The sequence below is a fragment of the Oryzias latipes genome, chromosome 4 (genome assembly GCF_053564925.1).
Source record: "Oryzias latipes strain Hd-rR chromosome 4, Olatipes_Hd-rR_3.1".
NCBI classification, from domain to species: Eukaryota; Metazoa; Chordata; class Actinopteri; order Beloniformes; family Adrianichthyidae; genus Oryzias; species Oryzias latipes.
Window position 1 is genome coordinate 13,509,178 of NC_136240.1, and position 25,618 is coordinate 13,534,795.

At 38.9% G+C, this 25,618-nt stretch overlaps 1 protein-coding gene across 1 annotated transcript in view; it reads left to right on the top strand.

Moving 5' to 3' along the window:
* The window catches only part of ptprsa (protein tyrosine phosphatase receptor type Sa), a 245,780-nt gene that overhangs the window by 113,858 nt on the left and 106,304 nt on the right, over window positions 1-25,618 (top strand). Inside the window, 2 exon segments of the mRNA XM_078946535.1 lie at window positions 7,383-7,528; window positions 10,451-10,592. Of these exon segments, the coding sequence (XP_078802661.1) occupies window positions 7,383-7,528; window positions 10,451-10,592 (288 nt within the window).

The following is a 25,618-nucleotide window of genomic DNA, read 5'->3' on the forward strand; positions in this document are numbered from 1 at the left end:
CCAGCCTCCTGTTGCAAGTCCCTGCTGAACTGCTTAGCCTGGTCTTCACATTTGTTTGAAGTGGAGCCAGCATAGTTGGCACATTGCATCAGAAAACGCCATTTCCTTGTTTGTTTCTTTTTTCTCTCTGTGTGTTTTACTTTAGTAGCAACATGTGAAAATCTAGTTTAAAAGAGCTGTTTTTGTAAAGACAATGTATTAAAATCACATCAAGCTGTTTTCAAAGAAAATGATTCAATGAAGTCTTTTTAAAACTAATGATTTTGAAAAGTTTCCATATTTTTTAATAATTACAAATTTTGTCTTGCAACATACTCCTGAAACATATTAATAATAAAAAAACCTTATGATTAAACAGGTAAATTATCCTTTAACGACAGAATTTGTGTGGACAGTTTGGATGACAAAACTTGAACCTTAACGGAACCAAGAGGAGATTCCAATTAGTATTTTTCCTAATATTTAATTGGAAGAGCAACATTTTCATTAAGTCACAGGGAACGCGAGGCTTTCATAAGAATGGTAACTGACCCAAATGTGCCCCGTGCAATAAGTCTGCCGCTGATTTTAGACTACATTTAATATTCATTTCATTTTAGCTGAAATTGCTTCAAAGTTATGGTAAGAAACACCAACTTTAATTGTTTTTTAATGAAGTGTTCTTACTAGTTTTTAAAAGATAACACTATTTGGACTAAAAAAAAAACTCCTCTTAGTCATTTGTAAATCAGATGCCAATCAAATCTTTACATTTGAAGCAGTCTGTGTTTTGGTGGAACCAAGTCATTCATTGGGTTCTTGGAAACTCTCAACACGGACTCAACTTCTTGTCTCTCTTTTTCCCGTCTGTCCGTCTCGCCCGTTTTCTTCGCTTTTGCGTTGGCCCACTGGTCTTTGTTAAAAGTTATTCTGCGTGAAAACCTCAAGACAAGACAAAGCAAGACAGGCTTAGAGAAAAGGCTTGGTTTCCATGGTGATGGTGCTTGGCCAGGCAGCCTGTGAGAATTGGTGCTGATTGATGGGGCTTGGTTGTTTAAGCCAAGTCTGTGTGTGTGGCCTGCATGTTTGTGTGTAACCTGCCATACTGGTCTGGGTCCCCCCCCCCCCCCCCCCCCACACACACACACACACACTTTGTTTGGGTTCCTCCATATGTAAACCTGGCAATTTATGTGTTTGTTAACCTGTATATCGGCGTGTTTTCATAAGGTTTTCGAAAAATTCCAATTAGCAGAAAATGTTAACCTTTTTTTGATTGATGACAATTGGAAATTGTAACAATTATGTAATAAGGAAAAAGTTTAAAAATAGGAATAACAATATAAAATCTTATTATTAAACACATTCATTACAAATATGGGAGTAAAATCATTTGGATTATTACTTACCTGCCATTAGTCGCACCAAGAATGGACCTCCTGCAGAAAAAATGGATTATTGGATGGATTATTATGGATTATTATTAAAGGATTATGACAGTTTATCATTAATAATCTTAACATTACATTGCAGATCCCTAAAGTCTAACCAAATCATGTGCCTAATTAGGTTCATTTTTCATGTCACATTTTGGACATGATGAAAAGCATAAAATATACTATAAGGATGCTACACATTTTGCCTTCAAAGAACTTAAATCATAAATCAATCCCAATTAGGATACTTAAAAAAAGAGAGAGAGAGAGAAACAGTGACAAAAATGCTATCTCCCCAAATTAAAAAAACAATTGCTTATGTGAGCTTAAGTGATGGGCTCAAGATTTTTGTTGTTGCTGATTCTGTTCATCTCTACATAAATTACTGTTTGTCATTCTTCTGTTGTATAGCTTATTAAAAATAGCAAGTTTAATCTAAGTTTAGCTTCACTTAAGAGATTTTGTTTTTTTTAAATTGGTAGCACACAGCGGTTCATAATGGTCTCATGGATCTCCTATACCAAGTATCTAGTGATAAGATGGAGAAGAAGTTATATTTTCAAGGCATTACTTTAAAAAAAAAAACGGATAAACAGATAACTCCAATGACAACCTGCAGCCGTATTCTTGCTTCTTATGCATTATGAATGATGAGAGCAAATGCTTTTTAGTTGTCGAACCTCTAATCATAGATGTTTTTTTGTCAGATGTTATTGGTGGATGTGCTGTGAAAGATACCTATTCATGGTTAGATGGATAAGTGCACTTTACCAATTCTCCTCTTTTCTCTGCAAATCACTGAATGGCTGTGCATCAATTTGTTCCCCACTTTGCTAATACAGAGGGTGATGGCTCCTATTTATGACTTGAGAAGCTTTTCTCCATCAATTACGGTATTAGTCATAAAGCCTGTCCCCTCCCTCATCTTACGGCACGGCCCCCCCATCATCAAACGACAACGGTAAAGCACTGTAAATGGAGCTGTCTCATTTTCACATGCCCGCCTCCCACTCTCCAGCACTTTATAATCAATGCGCTGCTGTATTCTGTGTTATCACGACCAGCAGAGGTAGGGCCCGGTGGCAGGAGGTGGCTGCATCAGCTAAACATGTGTCTGTGTGCACAGTGGGATTTTTGTTTCCTCCCTCCATCTCTCCGCTATCTGCCTCTGTTTGCATGGATCCCTTCCATTCCTGAGGCCCGAGTAAAGATATGACGGACGTTTTAGCAGAGGACATTTCCCCCTGCCAGGCAGATAAAAACTGGACTCGTGTGCTTATCTGGGCAGCGTTGTACCTGTCTGAGAGAAGCTTAGGGAATACACTGAGACTTTGGAAGGGACGGATGCCTACTGCTGGAAGAATGTCCTTTCAATGTCGTGTCTGCTATCGTAACCATTCGCTGAATATTTTGGTATAAGAAACCCCACTGGGAGTGGAGGCGCATACATTCTTCTAGAAAAGGAGCCACAAGTGGGGAATGAGAGCTTGGATTGTTTGGTCCTTTGGGAAACGCAGGCATACTCCAACCCAGTATGAAATACCTGGGCGGTTTGCTTAGGAATGTGGGACATTTGGCTAGTTTGACTTCTGGAGAGAAGGACCACGTGTGTCAAACATCAACATTTTAAAGGCTCTTTCATACAAGAAAAGATTTTATTCTCACAAACCTAATCCAGTGGTTTTGGTATCTAATCAATATCTAAATGTGGTTCAGGTGAAGCAGGACAAAGACTTAGTTCCTCCATTCCTTCAACTCTTAAATCCAATGCCAAAAAAAGATTTGGAACATTCCAAACTCAAATAGCTTTTCCTCTGTTCAGCTCGGTGACTACTTTTGTTATGTTCAGATGTCAGAGAAAATTTAAAAGAGCTATCTATCTTGCCAGCAGTGATCCAGAAGCTTACAGGAAAAAAGGTTAATTATGTTCATTAGAGGTCATAGACTTGACTCTGCCTTAGTAATGACTTTACAATAGACATCTATGAACCAGCGGCTGGTTAAAAGTGGTGCATTAAATCATCTTAAAAAACATATATTTGTATCATAAAAAAAAACAGTTTAAATCTCAAATCATATACAGATGGGCTGGATGTTGTTGTTTGTTTTCCATTTTCAATCAAAGAAATTCAAATATTTCACAGAACCCAATGAATTGATGCAGACTTGCAGTAAATTTGCACTGGCAGTTCACTTGGAGTGTAAAAACCAGACATCTGCACCCAACGTTAGCTGATTGGAAGCTAATTAATGCGGATGCTTGTAAAGAACATCAAACAGCCTCCAAAGGACTTTAAAAAAAAAAGGAAAAATTGACATTAGTGTTGCAGAGGAGCAGTAGAGCTTTAACTCAAGACAGCTTTGATATTTTCATAATCTATTTGTGCGGCTTTACGATGCAGAGATGTTTATGAAATCATTTTTGTTGGCAGTAGGTAAAGTGAGGACACCTGCAGCTGAATGTGTCAGAAGTTTCATTATTCTGTGATGTCATCACATCACAAACATGTTTTTTAGTAAATGGGTATTCCATTTTTTTTTAACCTTTAAAACTGGAGATGTTGCAGGCGACAACCTTATAACACACGCTCTTTGACATTCCATAACTCTTCAACTATGCAATCTGCATAAATCGGCTGATTCTGACGCAAAGGAGAGTTGCTTTTCTTATCGGCTTTGCATTGATATGCAACACGCTACCAACATAAAGTGCAAAGTCGCTTTTCTCCATGACAGAATTAGCTGATTTGCATTGATTGTTTAAACACTTCACTACTGTTAAGTGTTGCTTATCAGTGCAATCAGATTTTCTCTGCTTCAGAATCGGCTGGAATGACGTTAATTGGTTAAAGAGTTGTGCCTCGGTGACAAGTACCCGTATGAGGGTTGATCCGTACGGAGGCTGCGGGTTGTCCAAGCCCATGGAGGGTCATAGACAGGTGCTGCATCCTAAAAGGAGTGCAGGTGTGCCTTGCAGTTTCCTTCAGGCTCCTGTAGCCACCTTAAAGGATGTCATGAAAATGATCATCATGGATGTGGTCATTTAAGTTACACACTCTTATGACAAACTAATTATGCTCTCAGACGATGCCCTAATGCCACACTGTATTTGTAAGGTGTGAGCACTGGCTCTGAACTGCAGCGCGGAAATTCTGCACGCATGGAGTGGATCATGCTCTGATTGTGAAATTTCTAACAGTCTTAAACAGCACCAATGGGCCCCTTGTGCTGGGTGTGTTGGCTGGCTGCTGAGCTGGTGACACTGACAGATATTCAGTCACAGTTTAGTTCAGCATTTTGTTATTCCAGCTGTGCAGGGTTGGTTTTATTTATTTTTTTTCTCTTGACCTTCTATCGTCTCCACGGTCCTCCTTTATTCTCTTTATCGTGCTGGGGCATCAGTCTTGATTCTTTTTACTTTCTTGTCATATTAATTATTTTGTGTTTTCCCTATTTAAACCTTGCTTTAGTAATTTTGATAGGCAGCACATAGTATTCAAAAAGGTGCTTAAAGAAAGCTGGATAGACACCCAGACACCCGCATGTGTTGTACATCTGTCCTCTGCAAAGCACAAGAGAGGAGGAGAAGGCAATTGGGTGGAAATGTCAAATGGTCCATGGGAAAACTAATCAAAGAATGTCGGCCTTCAGTGGTAGCACTGCCACAGACCCGCTCTGTGTAAAACCATCTTCTGTCTTAACAGTGAGCACATTGTAAAGGAAGGTCAAATGCAGAGGAGCCTTATTGTGTATAGCTGTGTAGTTCTGGAATGGAAACTTTAAAGTGTAAAAATGCCAGAAGGGATCTCTGGATGCTGCACACAATGGAAGCCGGTTCACAGGTAAAGGTAGAGAAATATCATTCCATAACCTTTACAGTATTCTGCTGGATTTGTGAAACACTCAGCAGAGGCAACCATTTCACTTATACTACTAGCAAGTTATTTTTTGTATTTTATTTTGTTGATTTCTTCCTTTTTTTGTCTCAATCAAAAACTGAAACTTTTCATTTATGTATTTTTAATTGGATTAAACAAACTTTTTAGCGTGCCAGCTATTGGTAAATATTAAAGTAACAACCAGTTTGATGTAATGGTAAACATTTGAGAAAACAATTACTAATACTACTACAAGTAATTAATTAAACAAAGGTACTTTTTAAGCATTTTAATTTTGTTTTATACAGTAATTTGTATAAAATCCCAATGAGCACTGATAAGTAATGCAGACTGAACACCAGGCCAAAAACACTGTTTCCATCCTGCCGTGGAGCCTGAATTCACGAAGGCTGGAACAAACGGAAACCAAAAAAAAAGGGTTTAAAATAATGGATTATTAGTTCCAACAATCACTGAGGTTTCATCCGGACGCTGAGAGGGAGTGACATCTGTGTGGCGGGGCAGTGACTTCTTGACATGAAGTTTTCTCAAGTGAAAAAAAGGACATGGATTTTAATTGATTCCAGCTTGTAGAGCAAGTGGCAGTGATGGATGGGTTATGCAAACAGTGCTGAGTGACTGATCTAAGCCTTTTACTCCTGTTGGATGAAATGGAGAGGATTTTTTTTTCCAATGAAGAAGAAATTGTGAGGATCGTCTGTCACATTTTTGCCAGAATAGAAAACAGGACATTAAACAATTTTCAAACTGCTGTAGCTTTATTGATAAAACATGAGTAGACGTTCATTTTCCTATTAGCAATCTTTTCATGCCTCTTGACTCAAAATAATATAAAAAAAAGTGCTGAAGAGCATCTTTGGCACAAAAATATTTACCGGTACTTCTTTGAAGTCATCATTTCATCTATCAGCCTTGCATTAAAGATCTACTCCAAATAGAATGACAGTTCTAGTATAGATTTTTTTCTATTCATTAAAGACCCACTCAGACGAAAATAGTGTTTTTGTTTTTTTTTAACTTGTTTCTGTGGAGGGGAAACACAAATAACATTCAACAGTAAGAGCATCTGCATATCTGAAGGTCAAATAAGTGGGAACGCCTTCCTTTTAATCATATAACCGTGACACAAAGAACTCATTTGTTTACAGATATTTAGCCTTAAAAATACCTAAATATGTGATGTTTCCTTAGGTTGTGGAACTGAGAGAAGCATTAAAACATTTTTAAAGCCACCACTAAGTTTTTGTTATATTTACAAAGAAAAAAAATGGTTTCCAGCCGTGGGTTGAACTTCATACAAAATGTCTCTGCTTACTTTAGGCAAAACATTCTCCTTTTTTCTTTCTTTTGCCTTCTCCTCTTCCTGCCTCTTTTTTTTCTTGCTCTGTCTCTCTTTAAGTTATAACGATTGCAGGAACTCTCCTTCATATGTGTTTAGCAGCGCCTGGAGACCGGTGTTGGCCCATGGTCCCTTAATTATTAATTTGACGTTATGCGCTGGCCGTTTGATCATCCTCATATATCTGTATGATTCAGATTTAACGAGTTCCCCAGGAGACTCTGTTTTTTTTAAAATCTTTTCCTTCTCTTTCCATCCGGCTTGTTGTCTTAAATTGACTGCTAGGCCGGCATGGGCAAAACTTTTGATCAGCTGTTGAACCAAAAGGTCGTTTGAGTGCATCTATCTGCTTGGTTAAAAACTCTATTGTTCTTCATCGGTTTTTCGTTTTCATTCCGCTTCTCAAATTCGTAGCTTCTGCGCTGGTTTCCTTGGTCATAGTCTATTTTTTTCCTTTAGAGATATATATTTAAGCTTCTAATCATCTTCACCTTAGTCCAGCATTAACATATAGATTCACTCCACTGCAGAGCTCTGGAAGTTGGGGAGTATGGACTGCTGTGAAGTGCAAAATGAGAATGAGATTAGGACTGGTATCTTTCTCCATGCACATGCATACAATAAATGCAATTAAAGGAACTCTGTTAGCAGCCGCAACGCAACATTTGGGTTTTGACATGAACTAATAAGTTTGCATTTCTCCCCTCCTCTGTTGTTTTTGCCTCTCAGCAAAACCGGTGTTCACGAAGGTTCCCGTCGACCAGACCGGCGTGTCGGGGGGCGTCGTCTCGTTTGTCTGCCACGCAACAGGCGATCCCAAACCGAAAGTTAGTTGGAGCAAGAAGGGGAAGAAGGTGAATTCGCAGCGAATAGAGGTGAGTTGACAAAGGTTGGAGATGATGTATTCATTAAAATGAATTCCCATCAGGAAAAAGTTTCCTGTGTTCTCCGAAATACTTGCAAAATAAACTGTTGGACTATACCCATGTTAAGCTACGGTAAGTTAAACCACGAGCTGTCATCTTTAGCCTAAATAGTCGAATGATGTTATGCAGCGGAACTTTGTACAAAAAAAAACAGTTAAAGTAAAGTAAGTCTAATTTAGCGTTCGTATTGTTTCAAAAACTCCTTTAAAATCAATATATTAAGCGGTACGGAATGGAATTGTGAGCTTGATTACACGTCCTCATGCGTGTCCTCATGATCAGACACATGAAAGAGACTGACAAAAGAAATCATCTCGTCTTTACCCACTTCTTTAAATAATCCAGACTGATCGCCCACATTAAAAGTCTTCAATCAGGAGAAGTGTGAAGTCTGTAGTACTGAGCAAATATGAAACATGAATATAAAATACCTGTTATGTTCAAGTCATTATGGACAGAGTTGAACACTTCCAGCATTGTTGTTCATTCAGATTTTCTAAAAGAGTTACACAAATAATGTAGTTTGAATAAGGATAGCATTGTTTTTTTAGTGTACAAATTGAAAACTTCAAAATTTGCTTTACAGCTACATTAACAAATACCCAAAAAGCAAGATTAATGTTGTGATGAATGTGAAGTAACTATTGATTTAATATAATTTCTTCCTGCAAAAAATTGGAATCCATTGACAACTCTATTAAAAATATGTAGTTTGGCCTCTTAACCCTAAAAAAAATCATCAAATTGTGTTTATTGTTTAGTAAAACAAGCTTAAGTAACAAATATTTCTAAAGGTTTTTATTTAATTAAACAAAAATGTTCGTATCTTCTACAAAACAAAATAATCGTTTTCATATTTTTTATCTGCTGCCGATACAGAATGATTTCAAATGTATTTTTTTATAACTTTATTTGCACAAGGATTTAAAAAAGAAACTCACAGAAATACAACTTTAAGCTTAATTTTTGTAATATCTGTCCTCAATCATGAGAAAAATTCTACAAGAACATGTAAAAACACGAAAAACATAGTTTTCATCGGAGTGGGACTTGAATTATCATCAGTAAGATGCCGTAAAAAAAGAAAAGTAATTAAGCTAATTTCTTATATAGTTTGTTTGACATCCATCTGTACTGAAAATGTCTAAAATATTACAAAAAATGTGTCTTACAACAACCACAGATGGATGTTTTTGGGAGAAACCTTGTAATGGAAGAAATCAGCTTCTAGAGTCACACCGCACTCTTTTCACACCTTTGCTGTGTCTTGGGAAGACGCACCTTTCATCCTGCTTTCTGTCTATTTTGAAAGTTCAGTGAGTTTAGCTATAACCTGTGTGTCTGCAAATGCAACTGATGCTGTTATGCCATTTCCATGTACCTCTGTAAAACAGGTAATCCCCCTACCTTGGTTACAGAAACCAGGTTAACAGGATTGTAATCCAGTTACTTCACGAACTGGAAAGTAATGCCAGATCTGTTTTAACTCACAATGTTAACAAATTGGGATTGAAAACAGGCACAATCTTGTCGCCTTCGACTCTCTCATCCCTGTAACCGTGTCCTTTTTTTGCACTTGAAGTGATTTTAGCCGTAGTTCATTTTTCCCCACATGCAGCCCTGTCTGCGCAAATGTTTCTGTGTCTTATTCATGATGTTTGTTGTTCACTTCTCGGCAGGCTTCCCAGATGGCATCTCTAAAAGCCTTGATTGATGCTCAGTGTCTCTTAATTAAAAAGTTGCTTCAGTCGACGATGACGGCAGTGACGGCTCACACAGACACACACGCGCACGTGCGCTCAAACAGCAGAGGTGCAATAGAACGGAAACCGCGGGGGAGGGTGCGTCGACGTTTAAGAAAAAAAAAAAAAAATGACTCCAACCTTAACAGGAGGAGATCAGCATCCCCACTGAGGACAAAATGAAAAGACAAGTTCTATTTGTGCGTTCCTCTCTCATGCATGCTAAGTGGGGGAACAAAGCCAAGAGCGTGAAGGAACCCACTTGAACGGACTCCTCTCTTCTTCTGTTTGCCTGACATAGAAAAAAAAAAGTGTAAAGGGATTTTGAACCGCTTCTTTTCAGTGTTTTTTTAATCTTTTCTACCCTCTAGACAGCTGCTTTGATATTGATCATGATGCCATGCTCTGTGGTGTTTTTAGCCTAATTAACAACTCAGCCCTGAGATTTGCAGCAGTGGAACAGCAGGTCCGCTTGCGTCTCAAAGTCACGCCTTGCCTCGGAGATGGCGGCTGCAGGCGCCTCAGCGAGACCTTACAGGCTTCCCCAGGGAGGAGCCTATCCCAGAGTCTTCGATTTTCTGCGAGACTGACAGGCTGACCATCTTCTCTGACACATCCATCCAAATTTAGAGCAAAAGTAATAGGCCTGGGAAATGACTTAGTCTATTAAAAGCACGCGCTAGCTCAGAATTGCCATCATTTAAATTTGACTCTTTTATCTATGGCTGCAGCATATTTCTGCAGGATTTGTGGTTTGATGGTTTGATTTTCAGAGGGATCAAACAGTTCTGTTGGAATGCTGTGGTGGTTGGAGATGCCCAAGCTGTCAGTCACCCACGCAAATAAACTCACCGTTTTCCCTGATTCCAAAATGAGGGGTGTTTTTGTTTGTCCCAAGTATCATTTTTATCATATCTATGCATAGTAATCTGATCACATCTTTACACTGTTTTTTCTTAAAAACAAAGGGCTTTGCAGAGAATAAACAGCATTATTACAGATAGACGCACAAAACACGCACTGTGTGCTGAAATCAATCCTCCTTTTTTTAATGTTAAAAAAGTTACAGGACTGTGTCCAGCCAGAGATGTAAGAAAAATAACTTTTTTAACCTCTTTTTACTCCACAGACTATAGAGTTTGACGAGGGCGCCGGCGCCGTTCTCAGAATCCAACCCCTGCGGGCGCCACGTGACGAGAACATCTATGAATGTGTAGCAGAAAATAGCGAGGGAGAGATTTCCGTCAATGCCAGACTGGCCATCATTCGAGGTAAATGCTGCTTTCTGGTCACAGTTTGCTAAGAAACAAGCTTTTTTTTTTAAGTTGCACCTTCTAATAAAAGCTAAAATTATATTTAGTAAAAGTAATTTCAAAAACTAAATGAAATGTCCTTTTTTTTTCATTTGTGTGCCTCTTCTCTCCAAGCTTCTCAAAAAACAGATAAGATTATGATTAACATATAGAAGCATTTGGATATTTTAATTAGTCATTTTTCAGGTCATGACAGTAATTTGTTCAAAGGCTGGTAGATTGAGTTTTTTCTTCTCAAAAGGCTTTTATTGTTTTTTCCTCCTTTTATTCCACCAAACATCCTCGTCTGAATGGGTCAAGGCTTTTGCGCTGCCAGTTACAGACTGTGAACCGATGCTTGTGCATTGACTACACAGTAAGTTCAAAGCACTAATCAGCTGGCATTCATGGGATGGCTTCTATAGTATTAACAGGCTTTAGTGAACATGAATGAAGCCGACTGATTGGCCGTTCGCTGACAGTCCGGCGGCGGCGGCGGCAGCAGCTCGCACACGGAGACGGCCACCCAGCCGCACAGAAACAACAAATTGTTTTTCAGCTGCCTAAATTCATTCCAACGGGGAATAATCATGCAAAATGGTGTTAGAAGAGAACCAACCCTTTCACGTCTTTCACTCTGGATTCCCCTGCCTTGTTTATGTGGGCAAATTCAGTCTTTTCTCCTCTTTTCTGCTCTCCGGCTTCCGTCTGCCTTGTGTCCAGGCTGAACAAAGCTATGTTATTGCTGGCTGTCACACAACGCGCCAGCTAGGTCTCCGTGACTGTCAGACTGTCATCCACAGGGCTGAGCAACATTTCATGTGGTGAGAGCGCTGGACTGGAGATGGGAGGCCCAGCCCAACAATCTGCCTTAGCTATTGTTAGAAGCAACGTCAGGTTTCTGGTAGGGATGCGAGGCCGCAGGTGTCCAGTTCATATTCCATCATGAGCTCAGTTTAACGAGACAGAGGTGAAGATTAATTACAAACTTTTTTGAAAATCTCTAATGGAAAATGGAACTTGGATGTTTCCGTGACGCCATGAGAAACTTGCTTTAGATTTGTTTTTGTTTTGTGTCTTTCATTTTTGGCGTGCTACAAAAGTGACTGATGTAATCTGGTGCAACAAAATGAAACATCTGAGATCTCCAAGCGTGGCTTGATAAAAGAGCTGTGCAGATCTGTCAAGTATGTGCAGGTTTTGTGGTCAACAAGGCGCCGAATGATCACAATCCTGATCGTGATCACACAGGTATTATTTTAAAGTGAAAGGTTTCAAAAACAGGAAGTCGTGTTTGCTACAAGGGGAAATATTATACATGTTTATTAATGCTGTACAGTCAAAGTACCTGAGGTGTTGATATTTTACACAATGCTAAAAAAATAAAGTCTGAATTCAAATACTTTTATGTTTTAAACATTTTAAAAACTCATGGTGCACTGACATTAGAGTTCTTTCAATTCTAGTGTTTATGTGACAAATAAAAAGTATCTACTGAAAAAAGAATCGCACAGCTGCACTTGTAAAACACATTATGAATGATTTTTTATTTTATTTTTAAACCATGTTAAGGAATTATATTGTTTTATATATATATACAGTACAGATTTATTAAACATTCATTTATTTGAATGAGAAGGTGTGTCCAAACTTTTGGTCTGTACTTTCTATAAAATTTTATTTTTTAAGCCTTATTCTTCAAGTTGGTCTTTTTGCTTTACAGTGGTTTAAAGATGACATGTTTATTCCCTAACATTTGTTTAAACAGATTCCAAAACACAACAATGCAATTGTTATTAGAAGATCTGAACAATCTTCTTAAGAAATGGAAAATTCTAGTTTGAAAAGGCTTTTTAGAAATGACAAGGACAAAGAAACGACTGCTGTGCAAGCTCAGGCATGTTCAGCACCTTCACAAAGACCACAGGCTGCATCGAAACAGTCTGGATGAACAGAAGAAAGTAGTGCATGAAGAAGAAAAGGTGAAGAACAAAGGATGAATTCAGTGAAGGAAGAGGAGGAAGGGAAACCAACCAGATAAACAAACTGGAAATAGAATCAGGAAAAGTTGGTTAAAGTTGAAGGAAGACAACAGGAAGTGATGTGCATGACTGGTTTTGTAGAACAGGTGAGCAGGACAGGAGCTGAACTCGGGTTCTTGGAGCATGGCAAAGGATTATAGGATATAGGACAAGGCACAAGGGAGGCATTTTTAGTAAATAGAGGGGATGTGGTGTGGGATTTAGAGAGGCAGAAAATGGGTCGCCATGATGGGTGACTTGGCTTGAGACCCATGGCATGCGAGGAAACGCAGCTGCCCCCACTCTGGCTCGCACATATTCCTATTAACAAATGCAAACTAATTCAATAACGTTGGTTTAAACAAACATATTTGGCTCAGTCATCAAAGATGAAATGTTCAAAGCCTTCAACTTCAACATCTTCCGCTCTCAAAAAAGAAAACTATTAAGACCAAACTGTAGCTAACAATATGCATGTAAAGGCAACATAAATGTTGGTATTTATCATGAGCTGTGTCTGTTCAGACAGTGCAAAGCTATTGGTCAGTGCACCACATGCATAGCATATTTTAAACAGCAATATGACATTATATGGCCAGAGCTTGTGTACTTTGGCAGCAAGCAGGCTCTGTCGGAGGATTCAAATTAAATCAAATCACCGCACACGCTGTCGGAGGTTTGCACCCAAAAGCAAAAATAGGAAATCCACATTCCACATAACGCAAACTAGTACATGCTGCTCCACCAGCTACAGAAATATGTTCATATGGCAGAACCTAAACATTCCACATCATGCAAAAACATTTATTCAAGCAAAAATGCATGCAGTCCAACCATAAGCCACATCCCAGCAATTACTTATTTATATACATACTTGGATTTCTTTTTTTTTTCCTTCTCTTTTCTTCCTTTTGACTTTATATGTGTGTGTGTGTGTGTGTGTGCATGTGCTTATAGCAATGGCAGGCTACGTTTAGCACTGACTCTGACACCTCCTTGGCTTTTGCTTCAGTGCTGCAGCAGAATACCTAAGATGAGGGCCATCTGGTTTCACTAAGACTTTCACCTAGTCCTTTGGGAGTCCTTGGAAGGGACCGACAAGTGCGACAACAGCTCATTGCTGTTGTGCTTTTTTCCTGTCAATATCATTTCTTTTTACCTTTAGTGCTTTTTACTTATCTTTTGTGTTTTACTCGGCAAGAAAACAAGGTCAAGTTGCCTCTACGGTTCTCAAGCTCATGCTCTTGGGAGTAGTTCATAAGTAGGTATCCTCCTTTTGAGTCGTTGTTCTTCATCCTGTCTTGATCTTAAACCCTGGGATTATTTGCATCTGGATTTTTCCCATAGATGGACTGCATTTAGTCTAACATCTAATGTAATTTTTTTTTGTAAAAAAAAAAAAGCTTTGAAACTCTTGAATTTGCCCTCAAAGAGAGGACAGATAGAGCAGCTCTTTAGGCAGAAACAATCTAGTTTAAACAGAGCCACAATACCCAAAGCCAATAAACTGTCTTTTTCATGTACCCCTTCTTATTTTTCTTCATCTACACTTGCTCTTTGCCAAAAGGTCCATCCATATATGTGTAACCAATCAAAACCACCCCCTTTTCTCTCTTTCATTCATCTTCTGTTCCCCAATGTCAAATTCTCCAGCTGTACCCTAATTTTATGCCAAGTTGCATGTCTGGGTTTTATCAGCATACACATGTTTGTGTATGCATGTACACCTACACATGTGTGTTTAGATAGCTATAGATTTACATGGATTTGTTTTAGTGTTTTAATTTCCAATCCATTTAAACAGCAGGGCATAATAGAAAGTGATGTTATCCATAACAGGTCTTCGAGATTTGGAAAACATAAAGTGTTTTAAAAAGAGAATAAAACCCAAACAGTATTAAAAAAATTGTTTTATATGCTGTGGGGCATAAAAGCTTGTTAACATCACACAGATACAACACCAGTCCACTTGAAGCTACATTGCTTGAAATATGATCCAAAAAAGAAAAAGAAAAAGCCTGTTCAACTTCTAGCCCTGTTTTTAATCATTTTGTTGTTTTTTTAATTCGTGCTATTTTTTTCTCTCAGTTTCCACTGTGCGTAAAACAATTTATTTGGTTTACTTCTGCTGTTTGTTTGGCGGGGAAGTCCCAGTGCATTCACACTGTTGTTGAACCACAACAAAGTTCACTTGCAAGAGATCCAAGGAAAACTTCGGTTTTCAGGCTGACCAGGCTTATCCTATTGGCTTTCCATCATAGGACTATCACATCGGCCACACTCAAAGGACCATCTGATGTACTCTATCTAATAGAGTCCAAACATTCATTCATTCATTTATTTGCTCATCTTCTCAGCCCGTTCTGTCCCTTTGTGTGTCATCACAATCAATCAATGTTTAAATTCAGGGTGTGACTCAAATGCAGTCTGTGTTACTCTTAACACCATTTTTCCACTTTGCTGTATCTGAGCAAACTCCGTTTAAATACAGAAGAGCTGAATAAGCAGCACTAATCATTCATGCACAAGGGACACAGACCATTACTTACATATGAGGGAGCCATACATGCCTCTGTTTGATCAGGATGTCTGCAGTCTGGCCTCTTTCATGATGGAACAAGGTTTTCTGAATGATCCAATTGAATTTTTTGAACCACACTGTGAAACTATGCAGATTCAAGTGCAGCCATTGAGACGCTTTTATGTCGAGGAGGGGGGGAGTGGGCATAAAACAAGTTTTCTTCTTCTCCAATTGTTAATGGTTTGTGTTATGAGGAGTTTTACTGCTGTTTACTTAATAAAGCCCTCTTTTTTTATGATCAGTCCAATTTGATTTAAGAACGATAAAAGCTCTTGATCCTCCAGCCTATGCCGGAACAGCAGGGAGCAAACAGTCAGAGAAGATGATAAAAAAAAAGGGGGGAAAAATAGACGTTTTTGTCTTGTCTTTTTTCAAAATTTTCCTTGCACATGTTGAACAAGCATCATGAGCACAGATGTATGTTATTGCAGTCTTTTGTTTTCTTTTTCTTTTTTCTTTACTCTTGCTTAATCCTACCTTTTCATGTCTTTGCAAATAAAGTTAAAGAACAAAAGACCCTTTTATAAAATTAAATGTCTGTACTAATTTTTCTTTAACAATTTATCAGTGGTTAGTTTCTTTTCTTTCGAATCATTAGAGTGCAAATACTGTGCCGTATTGATGATGACAGGTGGAAATCCTGTTTTATTTGCTTTTTGTTTAGAGTGGGTCCCGGGCTCAGATTGGATAAAAAAATTAATAAAACCCACGCTGAAACACAATCAGATCTGTGCTTGAAAGAGTGCAAAGGGGAGGGAAGGGGCTTTTTTTTATTGCTGCTGGTTCGTTGATGACGCCATGTGCCAGAGTGTTGTCGGTGTGGAGTCTTTACGTCTGATTTGAGTGTGTGTAGGAGAAAGAGGGAGCCAGTAGTGGCCAAACCGTAATGAGACAGTGAAGAATACGCTTGGCAGTATCAGCAACAGATCCGTCTGCTCCTGTACCTGTCTGCATGCTTCCAAAATGCCCTTTGCCCTCTTTCACTTATCTCCTGCACCTACAGTATAGCAGCCGGTGATTAAAAAAAAAAGAGATGGCAGGAAATGGAAAATGGAGCCACAAAGGCTTAGTGAAAAAACACTAACATGTTCGGATTTAAGGACCCACTCTGATCATCTTCTGATCTATTGTAAAAGTGTTCCCAGTGGTATTTTAATTATGATTATGCTGTTTAGGCAAAATTGAAAAACCTGTTGTTTTCTAGGACATAGTTTCTGTAGAGCAGCAGTGATTCATTAGAAACTCGTCTCTGAGTTGTGGGTGGGACCATTGTCCTGGAGCAACCCCACCTTCCTTCCCCTCCCCGTTGCTGAGAGCTCTCTGTTTACATGCTCTCCTGCTAGCTTACACCCCCTCACAACCCCAACCTAACATAACCTGTGCATAAAAAAAGACGAGCAATATTAGAGCTACCCAACTCTATAGTTTTGAGGAAGATACCAGCTCAGACAAGGAAAGCAAAAACATCCATGGATCTATTTGTCTACAATTGGATGGATCAGAATAGAAAAGAGTAGGAAGCTTTTGCTCCTGAGCTGCAAAAATTTGAATAAAGAAATACCCAGGTATGCAATTTTGATCTTAATTTTATTTAATATATATGTCCTCCATCATTTTAAAAATGCTAAAAAAACATATTGAAAACTCAAAGAACACAATTGTCATTGGACAATTGTTTGGGAAGGTTTGGGAAAATCTCTCAAACGTTTTGAAAACCACATACTGTTTTTGACGCATCTGATTGGTCAGTTTATAATTTGAATAACTTGCGATAAAGAAAACAATATCATGAAAAAAAATAAGGTTAGCAAGAACATTTTAAAAAGATTTAGCAGAGCAATAATGGTTATTTTGACAAATATGACCGAGTAATTTCTCAATAGGAGTCTATGGGATTTTGGCTTATGGGAACCAGCATTTCCTGTTTGGAAGGCAAGGGGTGAGGGGTCACTCAGTCCAGTTCTCATATACAGTTGATGGGGAAAGCTCTAATTTTACATCCAAACATTATTCAAATTTCTTTTCTTTATGTACATTATGTACAGACTTTGTTAAATATTTAGTATTCTTTGTTTTCTTTTTGTCTTTTCTGGATGTTGTTGTTTTTAAAAAAAAAAAGAACAACAGGAGGATGGCTTTTTTGTGGTTTTTAAATTTTTTTATCATTGACTGAGCTTACCGTAAGTGGAGCCGCTTCCTGCTGAGCTCTGGCTCTTCTGCTGTTATTGGTGTGCCGCAAAGGGCAGGTACAGAACAAACAACAAATCGATAGGTGGATGCCAGCCACATTGATGGCCCTCTTGCCCCAAATCTTTTATTGGAAGCTCAATAAGTTTGGTGTGGTTTTCCCTGAAAATATCATCTTCTGCTGTCCTTCAGTGACTACATGCGCTCTTTCTACACGTGGCAGTTGTCTTCCTACACACCTTTCACCTTTTTTCCTCCCATGCACAACTTCAGACTATCATCCTTGCATTTCTGTGCTTGCACAACGTTAATCAACATTCTAGCTTTCATTTTTTTTCTCCTTTATAAAGTTTTCTCTTGAGGAAATTCACTTAAATGAGAGTTTATGGGCACTAAATCCTTTGATCCCCTGAACCTGCAATGCTGTAATCAGGTCTGATTGGTGGATGAAGAGTCGAGACGTAAGATAAGTGCCAGGGAGGAAGATAGAGGAGGAAGGGGAGGAAATGAAGGTGCTGGTGATGGAGTAGGATAAGTGGAAGGAGCTCGCTGGTAGTCCGAAGGGGGGGGGAGCTTCTGAACTTTGGCCATCAATTTCACGTGATCCCTGCTCCAGCAGAGCAACCTTGCCATCTGGCCACAGTCAATAGTAGACATTGATGGAAAGGAAAAAATAGTCGGACAAGTGGTGAAGCGAAGGGGGGTGAGGAATCCAGCTCACGAGTTTATTGGTCATCATTTTCATGATAATGTGTTTTCTTGCAACAATTCAGCTTAATGTCTTTCAAATGTTATGAGCATTAAACAGGAATAAAATATCCTATGTGTACCAAAGAATGTATAATTACTATTGTTCTTCAAAAAGTAAATACCCAAATGTTTGGGAGTATAAATCGGAGCAGCAAAAAAATGCATTATAAAGAAGAAAGAATCACACATAAGTTGCACTTCATAGAGGAAACTACAATGCTTATGAACAAATCCACCAAGTCTGGCGTAATACTATGTTCACACCAAACTTCATTTACGCTTCAAATTACTGTCCGGTGTCACTTTTTAGATGCACAACAAATTTGCATCTACTGTCTCTTTCTATGTGCGTCAAAATTCTTTATATGTAATTTACAATGCATGTAAGTCACAGATATTATTGAGAGATCAGATTTATTTACTTTTGAAGAGTTCTGCAAAAGCGACTGTAATCACGTCTCCATGTCTGGGTTCATGAAATCAGGCAGAGTTGTTTTTTACGGCAATCTTTACCTTCTACTGCAGCAGTCAGCGTCGTGATGATGGCACTTTCAGCAGTACTTCCAAGTCTCTTTGACCCAGTTTGATAACTTGCTGTTCTGCATTAGTCCGATGAAGGTAAAAATAATAACACGACTAATCATGTCTCAATGCAAATAAGACAAACATCATCAAGTTCAAGAGGAGAGCGATCAGATGCCGTGGTTATTCTTCTGCATTGCTGTCAGTAGTAAATACTCCTACACACACCTACAGTGCCTTCTAGTGGTTGTTAGTGGGAAACAAGCACCAAAGGACAACTGGTTGTTAGTGGGAAAATAACAAATAGATGAGCCAATATTAGTTTTTTATAAGTCAATTCTCAGTAAAAGTCGCACCCTAGTCAAGAATTTGAAAAAAAACAAAAAACAACTCAGGCTTATATTCCCCAAAAATACAATAGCTAGTTAGCATATTAATATATAACACTGGGAAATGTTAATAGAAAATCTTCAGAAAATTTTTCACTTTCAAGGTGAGTAAAGATAAGAAAAAAAGTATTTTAGGATTCATCAGCATTTTTATCTTTTAAGCCGTATATTTCCCAGAATTTAGCAATTTAAATGAACGGGATAGGGTCATTTTTCTCCTTCTCATCAAATGAGAGCTGTGAGAGAGATGCAGGTTCTGCAGAAAGTGAAGGAGTGATGACTTTTGGAGTGGCCCAGCTCATGCATAAAGAAGAGCGAGGGGATGTGGCCTGGACCACCAGCTTCATGCATATACATCAGCCAAAAACCCAGGTGACTGAATGGATGCAACACAGGTTGCAGTGCTGGTCTGCCAGGTTGTGTCTTAAAGGTTCCACACTTTCACTCCCCGAATAAAGGTTGGACGGAAAAGTTCACAGCACGGTTAAGAGGATTTTTCTTTTGAGAAGAAAATTCACCCTCCAGGATTTGGTTGTTGATGACAAAGGTTTCCAAGGGCTCAAATCTTTAGTAATGACAAGTAGGCAAAACGATGTTTTACCAAGACGTTTTTTCATAGATCAGGTTTTTTTAAATGGCAAATAAATGTAAAAATAACCTGAGAGCGACCTTTTTCAGGAAACCCTCCTTTTCCCAAAATGTAGGGAATCAGCAAAGTCAGGATTCAATTAATTTTTTTTGTAACTGAATTAAAAACAAAATGAGAAACATAATTGTCTCAAAGTTTTGTACATAAAGTAAATTTTACTTTTAGATTTTATGAATGATAAGAGTCTTTAGATGACTGCTAAATTTTTTACCTGCCAAGGACAAAGTAAATGTAGAGCATATCTATAACAGCATTTACAGGCTTCCCACCCAGGTCTTTTGACATTTTTCATAGTCATCCTGCACCCTTCTGCCTCCATATTCTAACAACAACCTCCTGATCTTGTCATATAGGCGAGTTATTTATCCCACTCTCCAACTGTTCTCGCTGTGCTGAAGTCTCATATCCTCTCTGACCCTCCTTGTCACATCCTCTTGTTTTTTTTTCCAGCTCTCCAAGTGACATTAGGCAATTATGAGGCACACTCATCTGACTGGTCCCCTCTCATTTCACGTCCTTGCATATTCATAATTGTTGTTCTTCCACAGAAAGGTGCCTCCAAACATGTCATTAGTGCTTCGTTTTGCACTAATGGCCTACTAAGACAGGCCCAGCTCCCAGCTCCACCCGTCACAAGACTCCCATCTGGGGATCTGCATGCACACGTATTGTTGCATTTTGTTTTGAAGACTTTGGGGTCGGTTTGGGATTGATCAGTTGTATTGGCAGCATTGCTCAATGTTAGACCTCAACCAGTTTTTCTGGCCTTGGGCTGCTGCAGTTGGTTTGACGTACCTTTGCTTGACATCCTTGGGCTGATTCTTTGTTGCTCCCAAGTTTAGTCCAAACATGGGGCTTTTAGAAATTTGACTGTTTATTGGAATAATTTTGCTTTTAGGCAAATAGCTACGGAATTCTTAAAGATCTGCATGTTTAAAACAGTCAACTCTGATAATTATTGATCAAATCCTAATATCGACTTTTAAATGCTAATTTACATTTTCAATAATATAAATTATTTTTTTTAAAATTTAGAATCAAGTGGTTTGGAGCCATGATCATAACTGCACTTATGGGTGCTTAAGGGCTGTCTGAGAGTGAAAAACATTTAAATCTGTGTGGGGCAAGCAGGTAGCCGGCACAAGCTATCAAGGTCGTAGACTGCTCAGGCATGCAGCGGGCGACAGGTCGTAGCAAACACTTATGCAACATGTGGGTAAGTGTGAAGTAAGTGAGCTTCTTCTCATCTGAATTTTTCATTATTTCAACCCCTCTTTGAGCTCCATATGTGCAGCCTGACTGTTTGAAATTAGGAAATTAGACAATCAGAGTGTAGCTTGTGTGGGCATCCTATGGGCGTCCTACAGGCACGTGCTCACCCCGTGGTCAGTAAGGGGCCAGTACTCGCACCCTACTACTGACTAGAGTGGGACCTAAGAACACCATTCGACAGCATCCCCCGTACGTCAAAGGTGCATGTAACTTACATTAGCCTTACAAATACTTCACATTACACTTACCCCACAATCGTATGTTCCATTTTCATGATGTCCCTTGAGGTGGCCGTGTGGGCCTCAAGAGAACTGTAAAGCTGCATTCACAACGCCCTTGGCAATAAGCGTTCAAGCAGCCACTTTCAATGAGAAGTCTGTAAACACGTTTCATGCTTTGGCTTTCAAAACTCTTGGGATCACACATAGCTATGCAAGTTTTTACGATCATTTTCAGGCTCTACGTATTAAACGCACAGCAATTGAACACGTGTTGCACGTTAAAATAGGTCAAAGTGTGACCAGTCGGGGACTCCGATTTGGTAATTATGTATGCATGGCGTCCATTTTAATCCACTGAACTGCCAACCATTTGAAAATTGATCATGAAGGAGAAATTCATAATTGCAGTTTGAGCCTGGTTGGAAAAAAACCTGGAGCAAGTTTCGCAAGATTTTTCACCGCTTTGACATTTCACACCAAGCCTCTTCCAACTGTAGGTGGTGGACATGCGCTAGTAACCAGTAGCAAAAGAACAATGAGAAGAATCCCCTTCCTGATTGTGCAGCGTATATGCCCATCCTGGAGCCAACGTTTAGGGCATTCTTGAACGAGCATCAGATGCCCAGTGGGTTAGTAGCTTCAGACACACCTCTCTCTTCTCTACGACCCTCCACAGACCTGCAACCCAAAAACCCATTGCACCCACAGGGGTCAACCCCTCATATGGGTTCATGTGACTGAGTTGCCCCTTTTTCCCTATATTGTTGGAAACTTTCTCTCCAAATTTTGCTTCCATGATTTTCCACTACCTTAAAATTAAGTGGAATCTTCAGTCTATCAAGGTTAATGCAGCGAACACTGCCACCCACTTTGTAGTCGACTAAAGAAGGGTTCTTAAAGGTGCCCACTTCACTTATTCTCATAGTTCCACCCTCTCACATATGCAAGCACACTCAGAGCCACCCACCACCAAATGAGACCTGACTCCTTGACGTCTCTCTACGGAGAGGTACTTCCTTTAATGGCCTTGGACTCATCTCCTATCTCCCCTGGAATTCACCTGTCTAACCCCACACACCTCAGGAGTTTGACAAGATGGAGAGAGAATGTTTGTTTACTTGAAGGTGCTTGAGTTCGATAAACTGCCTCTCCCTAAGACAGGTAAACAGAATGTTCTTCCCCCATTTTGTTTGTTTGTTTTTCCTCACTTCCTCCCTTTCTTTTGATAGGGGTGAGGCTTGCTGGAGCTGTTCTTGACAATTACACTGTTCTCTTATCTTTGCCCATGCCTATCCATGTAGCCCGGGATGTCAGGGAAACTGCTCGTCTTGCAAGTTTTTGCCTTTTAAAGGCTGGATGCCATTTTTCAGACATTTAGGGCTAAAGGTGGGAAGGAGACAGATTACTGAGATATACCTGGTTTGACGTGTCAAAAACCCTTAAAGTCAGCTAAAAACATCTGCTCTAAATATAAATACAAAGGTTACCACTTTGTACTCTGGGTGGAAAATAAGACACCCAGCACTCCACAGACATTCACATATTGGAATGCATTTAGATGTATAGGGATGGACATGAGAGAAATGAATATGTTTCAAGTTTATAACAGAATGGGTCCGTGAATGAGTGTAAAATTTTCAGGATGATTATCAAGATTATATTCTAAAGAATTTTGTTAATTAAGGTAAATGACATGAGTGGGAAATAAAAGATGAAGTGTTTGCCTTTGTTTTCTCTTTGCCTTTTTGAATTTATAGAATTAATCTCTGCTTTTATTTCTTAACAATCCCCTTTTTTTTGATAACTAATGAAAAATGACAGTGTTGTCATTTTTATGACCTTACAAGAACTGGTATCCTGATTGGAAGTACTGTGGAACCCCATATTTGCCATCACCGACTTGGTCTACATCCCATGTGTCTCATCCTTTCATATTTTTGAATCCCATCTCTATCCATACCTTTTAATTGTGGGGAAGACCCACCAGAGAAAAAGAAAAGCTGCGTTTGCCTATGGGTTCTTGATGTGGTCGGAAAAACACACCGATTTTGCCCTTCTTTGCCCTTCAGTTAATAACGGCTTGAGCTGAGTTCATATTTACTCAGCCCCCCCCCCCCGTCATTTGGTTTCTCTCTTTGTTTCTCTTGAGTTTTGTGTTTTTTTTATTTTATTTGGATGTAAATTTTGCCCACGATTGCACAAGCTTCCTAATACAGAGAATCTGGGAATAGAAGCTGTTGAGCTTCGGCCGTTTTATGAGCAATTCTGCTGAAATGGCTGTCCTGTGAGGCTGTGAGGTGGGGGGTATCTTTGTTGGAGACAGTGATTAGATTTCTCCTGTGTTGCTGCTTTATCTGTGTTTGGTCCTTTTCTCAATGTGTGTGTTTATCCATACGCTATGTATACAAACTACTGAAACCACCTTTTTGACATAGAAAAAACTGTAACATTTCGCTCAGATGTACCTTTGAAAACATGTTCTTGATATTTATTTACTGTCAATCTTGCATAGTTGATGAGAAATGAATCTCTTGTTTTTGTGTCTTTCACGGTTTCGTGATCCATTATCCAGTCGCATGAACAAAGCCAACGACCCATAAACTGCCTCTAGTTTGCAGGATTTTTTATTTATTACAAATTTCATTGATAATTAACGCGCCACCTAATCAGGCACATGTGCGTTATAGTAAACAGTCCATCATAAACAGTGCTGTAGCTCGACGCCTTTATGGAGCCGTCTCCCTGTTAATGGGCACTCCTGCTTGTGTCTGGACTGCTGGTTTGATGAGAAATCTGACGGTGGTGGAGGTGCAAAGCAAATGAAACGGTTTAGAACAGAAGCAGCTGGGCCTGCCTGCAACTTAAGGGCCTATTCTTTTCAGACTCCTTTAATGAATGTAAGACACTGTGAACTATTGTTCCACTTTCACAATGTTTATTGTACCATGTCTTTAACTTCTAGCGAAGCATATCTGTGCCTCTTTTCGTGGCTGTCGTTCCTCGTTTTCTTAGCTTTTCTCTCCCTGCGGTCTTTTCTGGTGCAGCAGTCTGCTGTAAGCCTGGTGTGCCCGCTAATCAGTTAACCTGATTAAGCTGATGATGAAATGAAGTCATTGCACTCAGTGAAAATAATAATTTGAGTATTAGGTGTTAGGTGCTTTTGCAGCAGGTTGAGTCTGTTTGGATTAAAGTCTTTTCCACTGTGGGACGGAGGCGACAGTTTGGATCTACTTTAGACTTTTTTTTCACTTAGAAATTAAAGAAAAAGTGAGGAAAAGGTTGCTTTTCAAAATCTTCTGCAATTTTGTGAATTTTTTTAAATCCAGAGTTAAGACTTGTTCAAACGAGATGAAGCCATTTTAGATGGACCATTGATTGGCTATTTTTCTACTTTCCTAAAATAATTTGTACACTTTTGCAAGAGTCCATTTTAACACTTTCAATCCTTCTTAAATCGTGATAATTGTAAGCTCATTTCCAAATTTTCTTGATTTAAAAGACAATGAAAAGTGAAAGGGCTTTAGACTGTTAATTGAATTTTTGCCACTTTATTATATGTTTGTAAAGCATGTAGACCAGGGGTCGGCACCCTTTACCACTCAAAGAGTCAATTGAATCGGTTAGTTCAAAAGGGGCCCAAGTCCACAATTTTTCAAAATAGAGATATATGTTCTATGGTCTTCAAGGGAAAAGCTATCTGATTATGTGCAAAAAAGTTCCAAGTCCGTTGTAATGTATTGACTATGCTTGACATTTAAAATGCATTAATGCAAATTCCTGGACTTGGACCTCTCTTGCATGGGTTTTGCTTTATCCCATAGATGGCAGCACTAGTTATCCAATATGGCAGCGACCCTGTTTAATTCAAGAAGGGCCCAAGTCCAGAGACTTTAGTTTGCTAGTCCTCTGAAATTAAAAAACTGAGGTGCTTCATTTTATAGCATTTGTAAGCTATGAACTGGTGCTAAATGTGGGTAAAGTATTAATCATTTGGTGTAGCCTCCCTTTGAGCTATGCAATTAAAATCATTTAATGGAAAAACAAACCTCTTGGACTTGGGCCCCTTTTGAACTAACTGATTCAATTGGATCAGTTTCCCACAGAAATGAAAGAAGAGGGAGCCGCAACACTAGGGGTGGTAGAAAAAATGTTTTTGCCGATAAATCATGATAGTTCGTTTTGAGAGACTTGTAATGATTCAAAATGCTGTCAGGATATGTTTTTAATTATTTAATTATTTATTTATTTATTTTTTTGAGTGTGATGTTGTTTCCATTGATCTTTTGTCCATTTTCCACAACCTTGAACAGACTTTCACGTCTGTCAAACACAAAGTTAAGATGAGTGAGATAAAGGAAACAAATTCACTTTGATGTAGACTCCTTTCTATTTTTTTATCTTTATATCCAGTAA